Source organism: Macrotis lagotis, chromosome 1 (genome assembly GCF_037893015.1).
Source record: "Macrotis lagotis isolate mMagLag1 chromosome 1, bilby.v1.9.chrom.fasta, whole genome shotgun sequence".
In the NCBI taxonomy this organism is placed as follows: Eukaryota; Metazoa; Chordata; class Mammalia; order Peramelemorphia; family Peramelidae; genus Macrotis; species Macrotis lagotis.
In genome coordinates this window covers 841,006,214-841,021,518 of record NC_133658.1, presented here as the reverse complement: position 1 = coordinate 841,021,518, position 15,305 = coordinate 841,006,214, and the positions used below count along the sequence as shown (strand labels likewise).

At 37.5% G+C, this 15,305-nt stretch overlaps 1 protein-coding gene and 1 pseudogene across 1 annotated transcript; one reads left to right on the top strand and one right to left on the bottom strand.

The window, feature by feature from the left end:
- Nucleotides 1–5,875: 5,875 nt before the first annotated feature.
- Nucleotides 5,876–7,055, bottom strand: LOC141489780 (ruvB-like 2 pseudogene; annotated as a pseudogene).
- A 6,737-nt stretch (nt 7,056–13,792) lies between these two features.
- LOC141489770 (olfactory receptor 52A5-like) lies at nt 13,793–14,743 on the top strand. The gene has a single exon (XM_074190209.1). The coding sequence runs from the start codon at nt 13,793–13,795 to the stop codon at nt 14,741–14,743; it is 951 nt and encodes a 316-aa protein (XP_074046310.1).
- Nucleotides 14,744–15,305: the final 562 nt, after the last annotated feature.

Here is a 15,305-nt window from a genome sequence, read left to right as displayed (position 1 = left end):
CACTCAATTGGGTTTAAAAATCTATCTTATCTTAGAAGCAAATAGGAGAGGAAATGGATGGGAGAATGGGAAAAAGGGGAGGGAGAGGAGTGTACGTGATAGAAGTTTGGGAAGATCATGTGAAAGGATAGTCAGATGCAACACAATTTTGAGGAGGGACAAAGGAGAGAGAGAATAGACCAAATGGTGGGGTGGATAGAAATGAGGGAAATATAGCTAGCTATAGAAAGTGTAGGGAAAAGCATTGAAGTAATTTCTCTGATGGACTTTTGAATGCTATCCATCACAAAGACAGAGTTGATGGTGTCTGAATACAGACTTAAGCATTCGTTTTTTTCCTCTCTTTAATGTTCTTAAGGTTTCTCTCTCTGTGGTGGGGTATGTTTACTTTTACAATATGACAATTGTTGTAATGTTTTTCATGGCTACACATTTTTAAGCTGCAATAAGTACCTTACTTTCTCAATGAGGGGTGTAGAGTGAGAGAAAGGGGGAGAATTTGGAACTCAAGATTTTGAATTGGAATATGATATTCTTGTTTTTGCAAGTTTAAAGAGAAGAAGAAGAAAAGAAAATGGCATTTATTTTATTTATTTTTCCAACTATATGTAAAGATAGTTTTTTAACAATCATTTTTGCAAGATTTTGAGTTTCACATTTTTCCCACCTTCCCTTCCCTCTCAGACAGAAATCAATCTAATATAGATTATAGAAGTATATTAAGAATAAATCCACACTAATCATGTTGTGAAAGATAAATCAAACCAAAAAGGGGGAAAATGAGAGGAAAATATCCATGATACATAAAATCTTTTAAATGGAATAAAGTAAACTAAATTGAGACTCCATAGTTGCTTCTCTGGAAGTGAATGGTATTTCTCATCGCATGTCCTTTAGAAATGGCTTTGACTATTGTTTTGCTGAAAACAAGGCCATCATACCTGATCATCACAGAATGTTGCTCTTAGTGTGTTCCAGTGTTCTTCTGGTTCTGCTCACTTCACTTAACATCATTCATATCAAACAAGTCTCTAGGCATGTTTTATTAAAAATTATTTTATTTTTCAAATTGCAGGTAAAATTAGCTTTCACCATTTATGCATTTGAAAGTTTGTGAATTCCTCATTTTTCTACCATCCTCCTTTCCCTCCCTCTTCCCCATGGCAGGGAACAATCTGGTAAAAGTTATACATATTCACTCATGTTTAACATAATTTCAAATTAATCATGTTGTGAAGGAGGAATTAGAAATAAGGGGGAAAATTATAACGGGAAATAAAAAAATGCACACACATTTATAGTTACAACTACTAATTCTTATTCCCCTCTTATTTCTCTCTGTTTATATTTTTTATTTTCCTTTTTCTAATCACTCTGAACCAAGGTTTTTTTTTTCTTCTGATTGTTGCCTCTTGATCAGCACTTCTAGCAACCCTTTCCACTTTAGTTTTCCCTTTCCACTTTAACTTTTTAACTTTTCTTTTTTTCCCCTTTTCCAGGTCACTTTATTTATTTATTTATTTATTTATTTATTTATTTAATTTTATTTTTTAATTCTCATTTTGTACAAATGTTTTTTTACATTAATAAAATATTCTTAAGAGTAAACAAAATAACACTCCCCTATGAATATAGAATTGCTTGGGCGATAAAGGGGAGAGAAAAAAATTAAAATTAAAAAAGAATAATAGTAATAATTGTAGGTATGGCCAGGTGGCGCAATAGACGAAGCACCAGCCCTGGAGCCACAAGCATCCGAGTCCACATCCAGCCCCGTAGACCCAGCAATCACCCAGCCATGTGACATGCAAGCCACCCGATCCCCACTGCCCTGCAAAAACCTAAAAGAAGAGAAAAGACCCAAAATAAAATAAAATAATAATAATATTAGGGGTGGCTGGGTGGCAGACAGAGCATTGGCCCTTGAGTCAGGAGCACCCAGGTCCAAATCCAGCTCCAGACACCCAAAGATCACCCTGCTATGTGGCCCCAGGTAGGCCACCCAGCCCCATTTGCCCTGCACCCTCCCCCAAATAATAATAATAAAAATGTGCTTCAGTCTTTGTTCCAACACCAATAACACTGTTATGGGTGGATTGCATTCTTTATGGTAAGTCCATCGTAAAATTTACTTCTATATTTTTCCAATGTTGCCATTGCTAATCGCAACTCCCTCCTTTCTTATTTCTCTACTACCATGTACTATATTTTCTCTCTTCTTTCACTCTGACTCTTCTGTAGGGTCACTGAGTGGTGCAGCAGACAGATCCCTGGTCCTGGCACCAAGAAGCCCTGAGCCCCCATACCAGCCCTTAGGCCCAGAATCCATCTGGCCCTATGGTCCTGGACAGGCCTTCCAATCCCAGCCCCTTGAAAGAAGTAAAAAAGAAAATGTGTTATATCTGACCACTCTCCCACCATGGTCCATCCTCTCCTCCTTTATTCACATCCCCACCCCTTCCCTATGCTCCCCCCTTCTTACTCCAGATGCCTATACCCCATTGAGTATATATGCTGTTTCCTCTCCTAGCCACCTCTGATGAGAGCAAAGGTTCCCTCATTCCCCCTTGCTTCCCCACTTCCATATCATTGCAATAGCTCATTGTAATAATAAAAAACATCTTATTATATGAAATATCTTGGCCTACCCCCAATCTCCTTTTTCTTTCTCCCATTACATTTCCCTTTTTTTCTATTGACTCCATTTTTACATCATATTTTATCTTCAAATTCAGCTTTCGCCTGTGCTTCAACTATAAAAGCTCCCTCTATCTGCTCTATTAACTGAGGAGGTTCATATGAATATTATCAGTATCATTTTTCTATGCAGGAATACATGCAGTTCATCATCATTAAGTCTCTCATATTTCCCCCCTCTCCTCCAATCTCCAGGTTTCACCTGAGTCCTGTATCTCAAGATCAAACCTTCTGTTCAGCTCTGGCCATTCCAAAAGGAACATTTGAAATTCCCCTGGTTCATTGAAAGTCCATCTTTTTCCCTGGAAGAGGACATTCAGCCATGCTGGGTAGTTCATTCTTGGCTGCATTCTAAGCTCTTTTGCCTTCCAGTATATTATATTCCAAGCCCTATGAGCTTCCAATGTAGTTGTTGCTCAGGGCTGAGGTAGGGGTGCCTTGCTGTTCTATGGCAGGGCCTAGACTGCGATCAGGATCTGAATGTGGTCAGAGCCCCAGAGTCCTGTTCCAGGGGCAGAGGACAGAGCTCAGCAGTCTCTCTTCACTCCCTTCCCTAAGCTCAATGGGCTCATGCCCTGGAGGCTCCTGCTTACCTGCTCTGCCTGCTTCTGTTTCCTGGATCAGGGCTGGGGAAAGACCAAGCTGCTAGCTGTGTGCCCTGAGGGCTGGGTTCCACATGCTCACTCTGGCAGAGGTCCCCGCTGTTCCCCCATTTTGTGCCCGGTGCTCCCCGGGGTGCAGCTCATGAGATTCCCCAACTGCTGTGAGCCATGGCTCCCAGCACCCTTGGGCTGCTTCCGGGAGGCTGAAGTTCTTTGGCTCTGGCGGGCCACCCCTCTGGTGGGCCTCCCCTCCGACCCCGGGGAGCAGAGCCTTTCTGCTCTTTTCCAAGTTACCTTGAGTAGGAGAACTGCCTCACTGGTTCCCTTTGTGGGTTCTGTCTCTCGAAAGTTTAGTTAGAGTCCTTAGGTTCATGTTTTTATCAGAGAGTGCCTAAGACTTGATCCCTTCTTGTTGCCATCTTGGCTCCACCCCCTTAACTTTTTTTTAACTTTACTTTTACCCTCCTTTTTTCTCAATTCCTTCTTCCCTTTTCTTTCCCTTCCCCCCACCTTTCCCTGTTGGGGAATATACATTTTTAAACTCAATTGGGAATGTATATTATTACCTTTCTGGACTAATTCTGTTGAGAGTAAGATTTATTCAGTGCTCACAACCTCCCTTCTTTCCTTTTCTTTTAATAAGTGTTTGTGCTTCTTCATGTTGTGTTATACCAATGCCTTACTTTCTCCTAGTATAATTCTTCCTTTAATGTCTGGATTGTTTTAAAGATGTCTTATATTCACAACTTCCAACAAGATATATTCCTTTTATTATTTCTGATAAAAGTGCAATTGCCAAAGTTTGATTATAAGCAGCATTATCTCATAGTAGGCTCACACCCACAGCCTCTGTCCAAGTATTCTCTGTCCCATTAGAAATATAGTTCTTGCAAACCACAAACATCATCAAATTATAATGAATTCATACCACACCTTCTTTCCAAGTACTTTTTATAGAAATATAATCATCATGAGCTAAAGTATAATGTAAAGCAAAATCACTTAAGAACTAAAAGTTTGATGACATCATAATCAATTAATATTCCCACTTTCTCCAACAGAATTACATTTATCTGGAGCAGATAGGTAGAATAGTGGATAGTACATGAATTCAAATGTGGCCTCAGACATTTAATAATTGCCTAGCTGTATGATGTTGGGCAAGTCACTGAAAACTCATTGCCTTAAATAAATAAAAATTAAAAAAAAAGTCATCATTTCCCCAGAAAGAACAGGCTGAATTTTATAGACTAGTTGATTCTTGGTTGTAATCTAAGCTCCTTTGCCCTCCAGAATATCATATACCAAGTCCTCCATTTCATTATTGTCAAAGCCGAAAAGTCCTTCATAATTCTACTTGTGGGATCCTGGTAATTAAATTGCTTCTTTTTTGACTGCTTGCATTATTTTTCTTCTTTTCTGAGAATCTTGGAATTTGATTACAGTAGTACTTAGAGTTTTTATTTTGAGCTCTTCTCCTAGAGATGTTCAATGGATTCTTTCAAGGACTATTTTATCTTCTTGTTTTAGGATATCAGGCAGTTTTACATGATAATTTCCTGTACTATATTATCCAAACTCTTTTTCTGATCGTGGCTTTCAGATGGACCAGTAATTCATAAATTCTCTCTCCTGGATCTGTTTTCCAGAGCAGTCATTTTTCCTAAAATGTACTTTAAATTTTATTCTATGTTTCCAGTCTTCTGATTTTGTTTGATGAAATTTTGATGTTTCACAGTCATTCATTTCAATTGTCCAATGTTAACTTTTTTAGATTTTATTTTCTTCAGTTGGCACTTTTGTTTCCTTTTCTAATCAATTTTAAGTTGACTTTCAAAATTTTAATTTTCTTCAGGTAATTTTTCATATTTCTTTTTCATGAATCACTTATTTTCTCCATTTTTCTTTTTCCTCTCCTCTGGTTTTTAAAGTCCATTTTGAGTTCTTCCAAAGGGTCATTTTGGTATTGAGACCAGCTCAAGAGACTTCACAACTTTCCTATCAGGATAGTAGATGTATAAGGTTAATGTTTTTTGTTTTGTTTTATTGTGTTCTTCTGGTCATTTTGTCAGTTGAACTCTGTTCCTGTGATATAGGGTGTGTAGTTCCAAGCTATAATTCCTTTTCGGGAAGCTGGAGTTCTGATCCCTGGTTTTCCACTCTGGGACATCCAGTTTGCTCCCTGCATTAGGGTAGCCTGAAGTCTCATCAACTTTCCAAGGTTTGAAATCTTGCTTTCTGATCTGGAGATGGTAACTTCTCTGATGACAGAGCTGTCCTGGGACCTTAGCTGCATTTGATTAAAAGACTTTTAAAAATTTTTTTAAATAAAAAACTTTAAAAGGACTTTTTCTGGTTTCCCAGTCTCCCACCTCCCCTAGTATATGTTATTCTTCTGTGCACACATGATTGGCCTTTTTCTGAAGTTCCTCCAAGATAACTCACTGAACAGTTGTTTCAATTTTCTTTTGAGGTTTCAAGAACAATTTTTATAGAAAGTCACAATATCAGCACTCAGGTTAAAAAAACAAGAGGAAGTGATGGTGGGAGGAGTTAAATGCATATTTCTGGGAGGCTCAGGAGGTGTCCATGGCCTCACTTTTGAGCTCATTAAAAAGAAAAGCATCTATCCTGTACTACTTTAAGTACTGTGTGTAACAGCATTCATCCAGGAAGAGAGAGTAGACCTGTTTAATGTCATCCACCTGGACTCGCTCCCTTATGCTTTTAGCACACCAGGCTGGCAGTTGTGATGTGCTTGATGGTAGAGTGCAGAAGGGTCTACAGTTCCATCTGAGATAACACTGAGTAAGTATCTTCACTCATATCCACATTTCCCTCCTCATGCTGGATTCAGAGAATCTGGTGTCCTCACTGTAAGCAGTAGTAGAGGGGATGAGCAGTGAGTCCAGTGGATTCTGGTGATGCCATGTTTTGTAGCTATAATGAGCATGGGAACCATGTCACTCATCAGACCGATTTGAGGAAAGAGAAGCTCTTGATGTGGGCTTCTGGGCCACTTTAAGCAGTGATTTGCTCTGGCACATCCTACTTGATCTCTCCCATGTTGCTTGAGAAGAGGAGCAAGAAGCCCTGTCTGCAGAACTGATGGTATAGATCTCATAGAGACATACTGTGTGGACAAATTCTTTTCTCTTCTGTAATCCCACATTCTAGACACAAAACAAAGTTGGTCTGGGAGCCCTCGGCATCATAATCCTCGGCATGGGTATAGAAACAGCCCAATTTAGATAGCTTTGCCTTGTTGATGGTGATGTCTGCTTCTTGAAGGACTCAATCATCTTGGTGTCAAGATTGTAGATGATCTCCCTCTCCATTATTTTTAGCTCTCCCACCTTGGATCCAGTGCCTATAAATAGGCCAATGATCCAGCTTTCTACCCCTTCCCCTTCAATAATTTCTGTCTATTCCTTTATTCTGGCCCCAATGGGTCAAGACCTCAGTCTTGATCATCTCCAAAATGATGTCAACAATGGTATGTCAGGTCCCAGTACCTGGGCCATACCCATGGTTATGGCCATCTCCCTGTGCCAGGCTACCCAGCAATGAGCACCACCTGCCCAGTTAACTTTTCCTCCTGGTTCATACCACCATCTGACATCCAGTGGCCACACCAATCCCTGGGACACTTGTCTGGATACCAAAGCATCATCCATGGGCGTGAGCAGCAATGCACTCAATTTGCATCATGCCCCGCATTGTGGGAACCTTGGTAGTGAGGGTGGTAGTTTCCATGCTGGGCTCCTGTTTCATTTTTTAATGGGTTCTGTCACTTTGGGATCTATTTAGAGCCTTCTTCAAAATTGTTTTAGGAAAGGCTTCAGGAACTTCCTAGCTTTGCACCACTATCTTGGTCCATTATTCTTCTGGAATTTAACAAAAAACTATAGTAATAATGATAATATCTAGCATTTAATTTTTTAATTTTTTTAGGTTTTTGCAAGGCAAATGGAGTTAAGTAGCTTACCCAAGGCCACACAGCTAGGTAATTATTAAGTGTTTGAGATCAGATTTGAACCCAGGTACTCCTGACTCCAGGCCTTGTGCTCTATCCACTGCACCACCTAGCTGCCCCACTAGCATTTATTCTAATAGTAATTTAATGTATATTAAGATCTTAGTAAAGGCAAGATACTGTGCTAAATGCTACATCCAGGCTGAGAAATTATGAGGTGACTGCACTTAAGTCTCTTTCTCATATGGTAGAGGATAATGGAGGGTCTCTCTCCTGCTCACCTTTCACCCTTTCCATTCAGAGGAAAAGAGTGACCAGGGAGCTAGGGTTACTAAGGAGGTATTTATTTCAAAATTAATGTAATGTTGCAATTTGATGAATTTCTAGAGACCATGAAATATAGGAGAGTAAATAAGTGGGAAATAAGTCACACAAGTCATCCCTATTTTACAAATGAAAACACTGAAGCTCACACAGTCTCCGAAGCTGAACTTGAATCAGACGACCTTAGTTCAAATCATGTACTCCCTAATGAATAGAATGCTTTTTCTCTTCTAATAAATAAATCACTGTGCAAAGGAGATTCTAACTTTTGTCTCTTTCTTTGCAGCAACCAAAACACTTTATTCTCTACCTATTGATATTTAAACTTGAGTGCCCTGACATTCAGGAATTAGTGTTTTCCAAAAAAACAGCATAGATCTAATGGGGTGTTATCAATAGATTGACCATGAGATTATGGATCTTTCAGTCATCAGGTTTTGAAGACTAAATAGTACATCAGTATCCAGTTATGTACACAGATGGGCAGAATAAATATTCACAAAAATTACAAATTATTGAGACATTATAGTTAAACATGTTCATAAATTGCCCTCATTGCTTTTTTCTCCTGATGTCCTTCAAATTTTAATTCATACCACATAATTTTTTTTTAGATTTTTGCAAGGTAAATGGGGTAAAGTGGCTTGCCCAAGGCCACACAAATATTAAGTGTCTGAGGCCAGATTTGAACTCAGGTATTCCTGACTCCAGGGGTGGTGCTCTATCCACTGTGCCACCTAACTGCCCCTATACCATATCATTTTGCAAGAAATAGGCCTTTCCCAGTTCTTCTTAATACTAATGTATTCACATTATTATTTTCAATTCATACTGCAAAATATTTGTTTGTACATTTTAATTTTTATATTGTTTCCCCATTTAAATTGTGACTTCATTCAAGGCAGGGATTATTTTTTGATTTTCTTGGAATCCACAATATATTATGATGACTAAAACAGAGTAGATACTTAATATATTCTTATTGACTTGACTTGACTTGATAGTTCTAAGAATTCATAAAGTTACAAGTTTCTCATCTCTAGAGGTATTCAAGTGAAAGTTGGATGATCACCTACTTGAGAAAGGATGATTTTTTTCAGGATCCTTTTAATTTTCAACTTAACTCAAATTGGTAAACTTTTATGTTATGTCCACCAGGTGTATGGTACTATACTATATTTAAAAAGATGTTCATCATCTTTCAGTTTTAATTACTTGCCAATTTTTGTCAATTTTCAACAATTTTTCTTGAATTTATTTCCTTCTTCCTATGCACATGGTTACAAAGCAAGTTCAAATTGTCATTTCTTCTTACATGGATTATTACAATAACCTCCTAATTAGTGTCTATTCACTAATTCTGCTCTCAAGAACCTGAAAATTTTATCGAATAAAGAGAGTGTATATAAATAGAATAATTTATAAAGAGATTGTTTTAACCTAAAGATTTCTTGGAATTATTTTTCATGAACCAAATAGGCTTTTAAAGATGAAAAGATGACAATAGAAAAAAGAAAAATTATGAAAGGACCTTAAGACAATAGGTATACTATTAATGGAACTGTCAATTGTTCCATCTATTCAGAAAAGCATTTTAGAACTATTGCTGAAAGTTACAAAACTGTTCATATATTATGACCAGCTATACTACTGGGACTATATATCCAATGCCAGATTTTTCACGTTGAAATTACTATTCTCTGACTCGGGGGAAAGTAGTGGAGGCAATTAGTGTGTCAGAGTAGGGAAAATTATCCAAGAATTTTCCCTTGAGGTCTTGAGCATCCTGAAGCTCCACCTCCAAGAGTCCTGGACTAATCTGTACTCAAATGTGCTCCCTAGATCTGAATTTTCCTGATCCTTCAGAATTACTGAGTCTCTTGGCATATGTCCTGGATGAAGGTGAGTCTTCACCTATTTTTGAGTATTTGAGAGTGAAAATAGCTGTGACAGTGGAATAGAGAAAAGGATATATCACTGTAGTTATTTATTTATTGTTTTACCCAAATAAGGAATATGTAAATGCCTTTTAATGCTATATAGAAAACAACATCAAATTGTATTGTCCCTAGACAAGTCTAAAAAATATAACTGAAATTCTAACATTAGACATCCACTTAAGGGTTTGGTTTTTTAAAAAATTCTTTTCATTTTTTTCTTAGAATGTATTCCCCTAAAATGGTTTCACATTCGCTTCCCTCTTTCCTTCAGGCAGTTTTGAGAGCTTTTTCCTCTCTAAAACAAAAGAAGAGAAAATCTAGAGGAGAATGTTATCTGAAAAACAGCTGCAAAAGTCCTATGGCATTAGTGTTTATAGAGAAATGACTAGAACACTAAAGGGAATATACCCTCCTTACCCTGATATGATCTTGTTTTAAACAAGAAGTATCAGCATTTTTTTTAAAGATTTTACAAGGCAAATGGGGTTAAGTGGCTTTCCTAAGGCCATACAGCTAGGTAATTATTAACTGTCTGAGGTCAGATTTGACTCCAGAGCCAGTGCTCTATCCACTATGCAACCTAGCCAGACCATCAGCATTTTTTAAAAGATATTTCCTCATGTACCTTTTTGCATCAGTCTGGCGTATGAAGCTGTGCAACAGTCAAGAAACCTATTATCACGTGGTACAAAGAGTATGCATTAGAAATTTTGTATTTGGTCATAGAGAGTAGGAGCAACATATGGAAATTAGGAAAAGTTTCTTAACAATTAGAATTAGCAGAAACATATAATGAGATAATCACAAAAAGCCTGAATGGCTTCATATTTAGTGGTTATTAAGGGGATTCTTTTTGAGGTGTGGGGTTGATCTGAAGTTCGTTGGTGTTCCTTAGAACTCTGAAATTTTATACTCTGAATAAATATAGTTTGTGAAGATTTAAAGATTTTAAAAGATTGATATAGTGCTATCTAGAAGAAAGAATAAAATAAGAATCTAGAAAATGTACCCAATCCTCCAGAGGATGATCTAGAGTTTAATTCTTGTTAGATAGTGAAATATGGGGGAATTCTAAAGGAAGTACCATGGAATCCATACATAATACCATGTGGACCATACTTGGCCTTCTAAGAAAAGTGAATAATGGGAGCCAGGGTACATACCCAGAGAAAATAACCAGTTGTACAGTACCTAATACAACTGTAAAAGCAATAAAATTTAATAGCCTCCCTGTTCTGTATCCTTCTACTCTTGTGCTCTCTTCTTGCCCATTTCTAGAATCCAAATCTTTTGTTTATTGCTCCTTACCACATTCACATTGAATATGAGAACAATCATTGATTCAGGAGAATCAATAGATTTTTTTCTCCAGCAGTTCACCAGAATCAAAGCCTTCAATTGAAGAAATGAGACTCTGATGTGGAATTGTAGATATTAGTCTGGGTAGAGATGAAGTAAGGGTTTTGCGTGCGCGCATGTGCGTGCGTGAGTGTGTGTGTATGTGTGTGTGTGTGTGTGTGTGTGTGTGTGTGTGTGTGTGTGTTTGTGTGTGTGGGTGTGGATGTGTGTGGGTGTTTATTGTTGTTTTGAGCATTCAGGGCCTTCCTAATCCAAATACCATGTCAGTCAACGTTATAGGCTAACCATGCCTTTGTATGTCTCACCCTAATAGTCACACAATGTATCCTTACATGCAAAATTATTAAACCTTTCCCTGCTATCTCCCTCTTTTAAATGGTTATCGCCTATAGGGCTGAGGTACAGGAAACAGCTTCATCATGTGGCAATCAATTGTTCTTGATGTTCTTACAGAATAGCCATATGATAGGTCAGGTTTTGTTCCAAAAATCTATTAATCAGAATGTCTTCTCTAGAGATGGGATTTACATTCAGGTAGGCAATACCATACTGAATCTGACCACAATTTAATCATGACCTGGTTTTTTCTAACTCCTTGATTCTGATGCACAGTGTGGAGAAGCCTAAGTCAAAATTATGAACTGAAACTAACAAACACAAATGATTCATCACTGTAAAATATTCCTCAATCCTTTGACTGATCTCTATTTTGTATTCCCTTATCTTCTCACATAAAGAAATGGTGGGTTTAAAATGATTATATCAACGTATTTTATATGATTGGGTTCCCTTAAATATTTCAGTGATAATACCAGAAATGTCAACTTCTATAAGTTCAACTGATTTCTATAGGCCAAGAACTATAAGGGATCATTTCAGGAGAATCTCTCATAAAAGTAAGGAGTTAGGGTCCTGGTCTATTTTACTGTTTTTTTTTTTCAGGTGAAGCTTCCCCAGATGGTTTTTCAGGGAAAAGAACTGTAACAAAATGATTTAAATCCTGAATTTTCACTCCTTCTCTTTCCATCTTCAACCATTTCTACTCTCCAGACTCTTAAGACCTCCTCAACACATCCATATATTCTGACAGGATGAGAGAAAAAAAGAGAGTATTTAAAGGAAGACTTCTTAGGAATTCTTCAGATTGTAATCAGACCCCAAGAATTAATTCTCTAGAAATATAAATATCAAACAATGGACAATGATTGTTTTCCAAGTGTTTGTGCAGAGGCTACAGAGGCTAAAGGATAATTTCTCAGGAATATTCTGCTGGAAAATTGAGGTGATATGAATTTTCCATGCTCATAAAGCTGGTAAACATCAGGGGAAGGAATGTACCTGGTCTTCTGATGCTAAGAACAACCTTATATTTACTATGTCACACTGCCTTTCTTTTAACATTTCTTGCAAATTTAAAATATAGGTTTTCTATCATCTACCCCTAAATGAAGTCATCATTTGGGACAGAGCATACTTACCAATCGTATTTATTTCTTAAGGAAATTACATGAAGGAAGTGTTTTCACAAACACTCCTATTTCCATTTAGTGCTATTGCCTAAGTAAAGTAAAAGGAGAGCAGTAATAATAAGGCAAAGTCTCTCATTGAACTTATGTTCTTCCTCTTCCTTCTCTTTGCAGTAAAGGGAAGAATCATATATAAGTGAGTCTGTTTTCTAATTGAACTGGAATATTCAGGTAAACAATAGATAAAGAAAAAGACTGGCAGTCTGTTGTCCAAATATGAAAGGGATAAATGGGGAATAAGAGAAAGTGAGTAAAGGAAGCAGAATATGTCTTAGAAAACTGGTAGAAATGTTATTATGCAGAGATTTATCAGGTGAGATAAAAGTGTGGAGAGGAAACAATTGTGAGTGGGAGTCAAAAAAATTTCTAATATAGTCATGGACAAATTTGGAATAGAAGTAAACTGAAATAGAGGGAGAATTTAGAGGCATAAACAGCCTGCTTATTCTTCTGATTCTTATCTCAGGAAATAGAGTGTATATACATATATATATATATATGTATATATATGCATATATATGTATGCATATATATATGGAAGTAGGAAAAATCCAGCCATACAAGAAATTTCAAGAGAAAATAATATACAGGGAAAGGACTTGAATTTGAAGGGTAATTGACTATAGCATTCTTAAGGCCTTTGACTCAATCATATTCCAAATAATGAAAACCTGAGCTTTTTATCTGACAATACTTTGACCACTTGTCTTTGCTAAATCAACTAGATTAGGACTGTATCCTGGTCAAATTTTATGAAAAGAGGGGGGAAAAAGCATACCCAGATAAATGACAAACCCAAGCATAATGATAGTATTTTAGAATTGCTTTAGAAATAGAATAAAGACATTGGAAAGAAGGATGAAGGGATAAAGGTGATTGTAATGAAGGTAATCAGGGAAATGGAAGTGAACTGCAAAATCAAGAAATTTGGAAATGAAGGTCTGGGGAATAAGAACAGAGGAGATGGTAGTACTGATGAGATAAGATAGATGAGATGAGTGAAAGATATGGGAACCTGAGAACATTATTGCCAAAAGATTTAGGAGATAGTCCAAAGGTCATAGAGCTAAGGGATTCCTCTAATTTCAATAATAATGGCAAGAGAATGATATTGATAAGTCTTACAACTTGGTGTAGGTATCCTATTCAGTCATGTAAGGAATGGCAAGTCCTAAATAAAAAGTTAGAGAAGATAAAAGAGTCAGCCATGTTTTGGGAAATTCATGTACATTTAATAATACCTATAATGCATATATAAAATGAGTACCTCTTATTTTTAAGTCAACAGGACAGAAGACAAAAGAAAAATTTATGAAGCAATTCTTCTAAGCAGTTTTCATTCTTCAGTTTAAATATACCAGTCCTAATATGATTATAACCAATGGCACAGTGTTTATGCCATCCATACTGACACTGATTGGGATCCCTGGCCTGGAGTCTGTGCAGTGTTGGATTGGAATTCCATTCTGTGCTATATATGTCATTGCTCTCATTGGGAATTACTTGCTGCTGGTGATCATCCAATCTGAGCATAGCCTCCACAAGCCCATGTACCTCTTTCTGGCCATGCTGGGAATCACTGACATTGCCCTTAGCACCTGCATCCTTCCCAAGATGTTGGGTATCTTTTGGTTTCATTTGCAGGAGATCCAATTTGATGTATGCCTGCTGCAGATGTGGCTTATCCACACATTTCAGTGTATAGAGTCTGGCATCCTCTTGGCCATGGCTATGGACCGCTATGTAGCCATCTGTGACCCTCTGAGACATGCCACCATCTTCACCTCACAACTCCTAACTCAGATAGGGGCTGGAGTCACTCTGAGAGCAGGTATCCTCATGGCCCCGTGTCTTTTGCTCATCAAATGTCGACTGAAATATTACCGAACCACTGTCATCTCCCACTCCTATTGTGAGCATATGGCTGTTGTGAAGCTGGCTGCTGAGGACATCCAAGTCAACAAGTCTTATGGTCTGTTTGTAGCCTTCTTTATCCTGGGATTTGATGTCATCTTGATCCTCTTGTCCTATGTTCGAATCTTTATTGCTGTCTTCTATCTACCTCAGAAGGAGGCTCGAATCAAGGCCTTTAACACTTGCATTGCCCATATTTTTGTCTTTTTGGAGTTCTACATTCTTGCCTTCTTCTCCTTTTTCACTCACAGGTTTGGGTTCAGTATCCCCCCCTATGTTCACATCCTTCTCTCTAACCTCTATCTCCTAGTTCCACCTCTTCTTAACCCCATTGTTTATGGAGTAAAAACTAAGGAAATAAGGCATCAAGTAGTTAAAATGATCAATGTGAAGAATACAGCCTAATCCTTTGTATGTCAAATAAGGTAGGGGAAGACTAAGAGACTAGACAACCACAGCATGTTTTAAGTTTGTCCCTTTTCTTGGTTGTGTGAATCCTGAGATATATCACTTTTGGAGCTGTCACCCAGAGTTTTCAGGTAAGAGTAAAGGGTACAGTTTCCATCATTTCTGATGATCTGAGGAAAATTTATGGTTACGTGAATATAAAGCTGTAAACTCATGTGTAGATGCAGAAGACATAGATCATTCCAAGGCATTATCATAGTTGTTGCCCTTCTTTATGTTTCATATCAAAAGGTACCTGCTCCTAGAAGTATTACCTATGTTTCTGATGATGACATAGATTTTTAGGGCTTCTATCAACTAAGAATCTTGACCTCCTAGAGTTAATATCTTTTCTCTCAATACCTAGCAGATCTCATCCATTTCATATTTTTCATTTATAATTCTCATCAAATTAGAAGCAGTTTTATAACCAAAAGATAAGCCTGACATTGAAGCCCCTACTTAGTTTTTTCTCTTTATGAGCTCTCCATTTTAGTCATAAAGTTACTCTATCAGAGCA

Excerpts from the sequence above, each read along its gene's own strand:
- LOC141489770 (XM_074190209.1), top strand. The coding sequence starts at position 13,793 with ATGATTATAACCAATGGCACAGTGTTTATGCCATCCATACTGACACTG.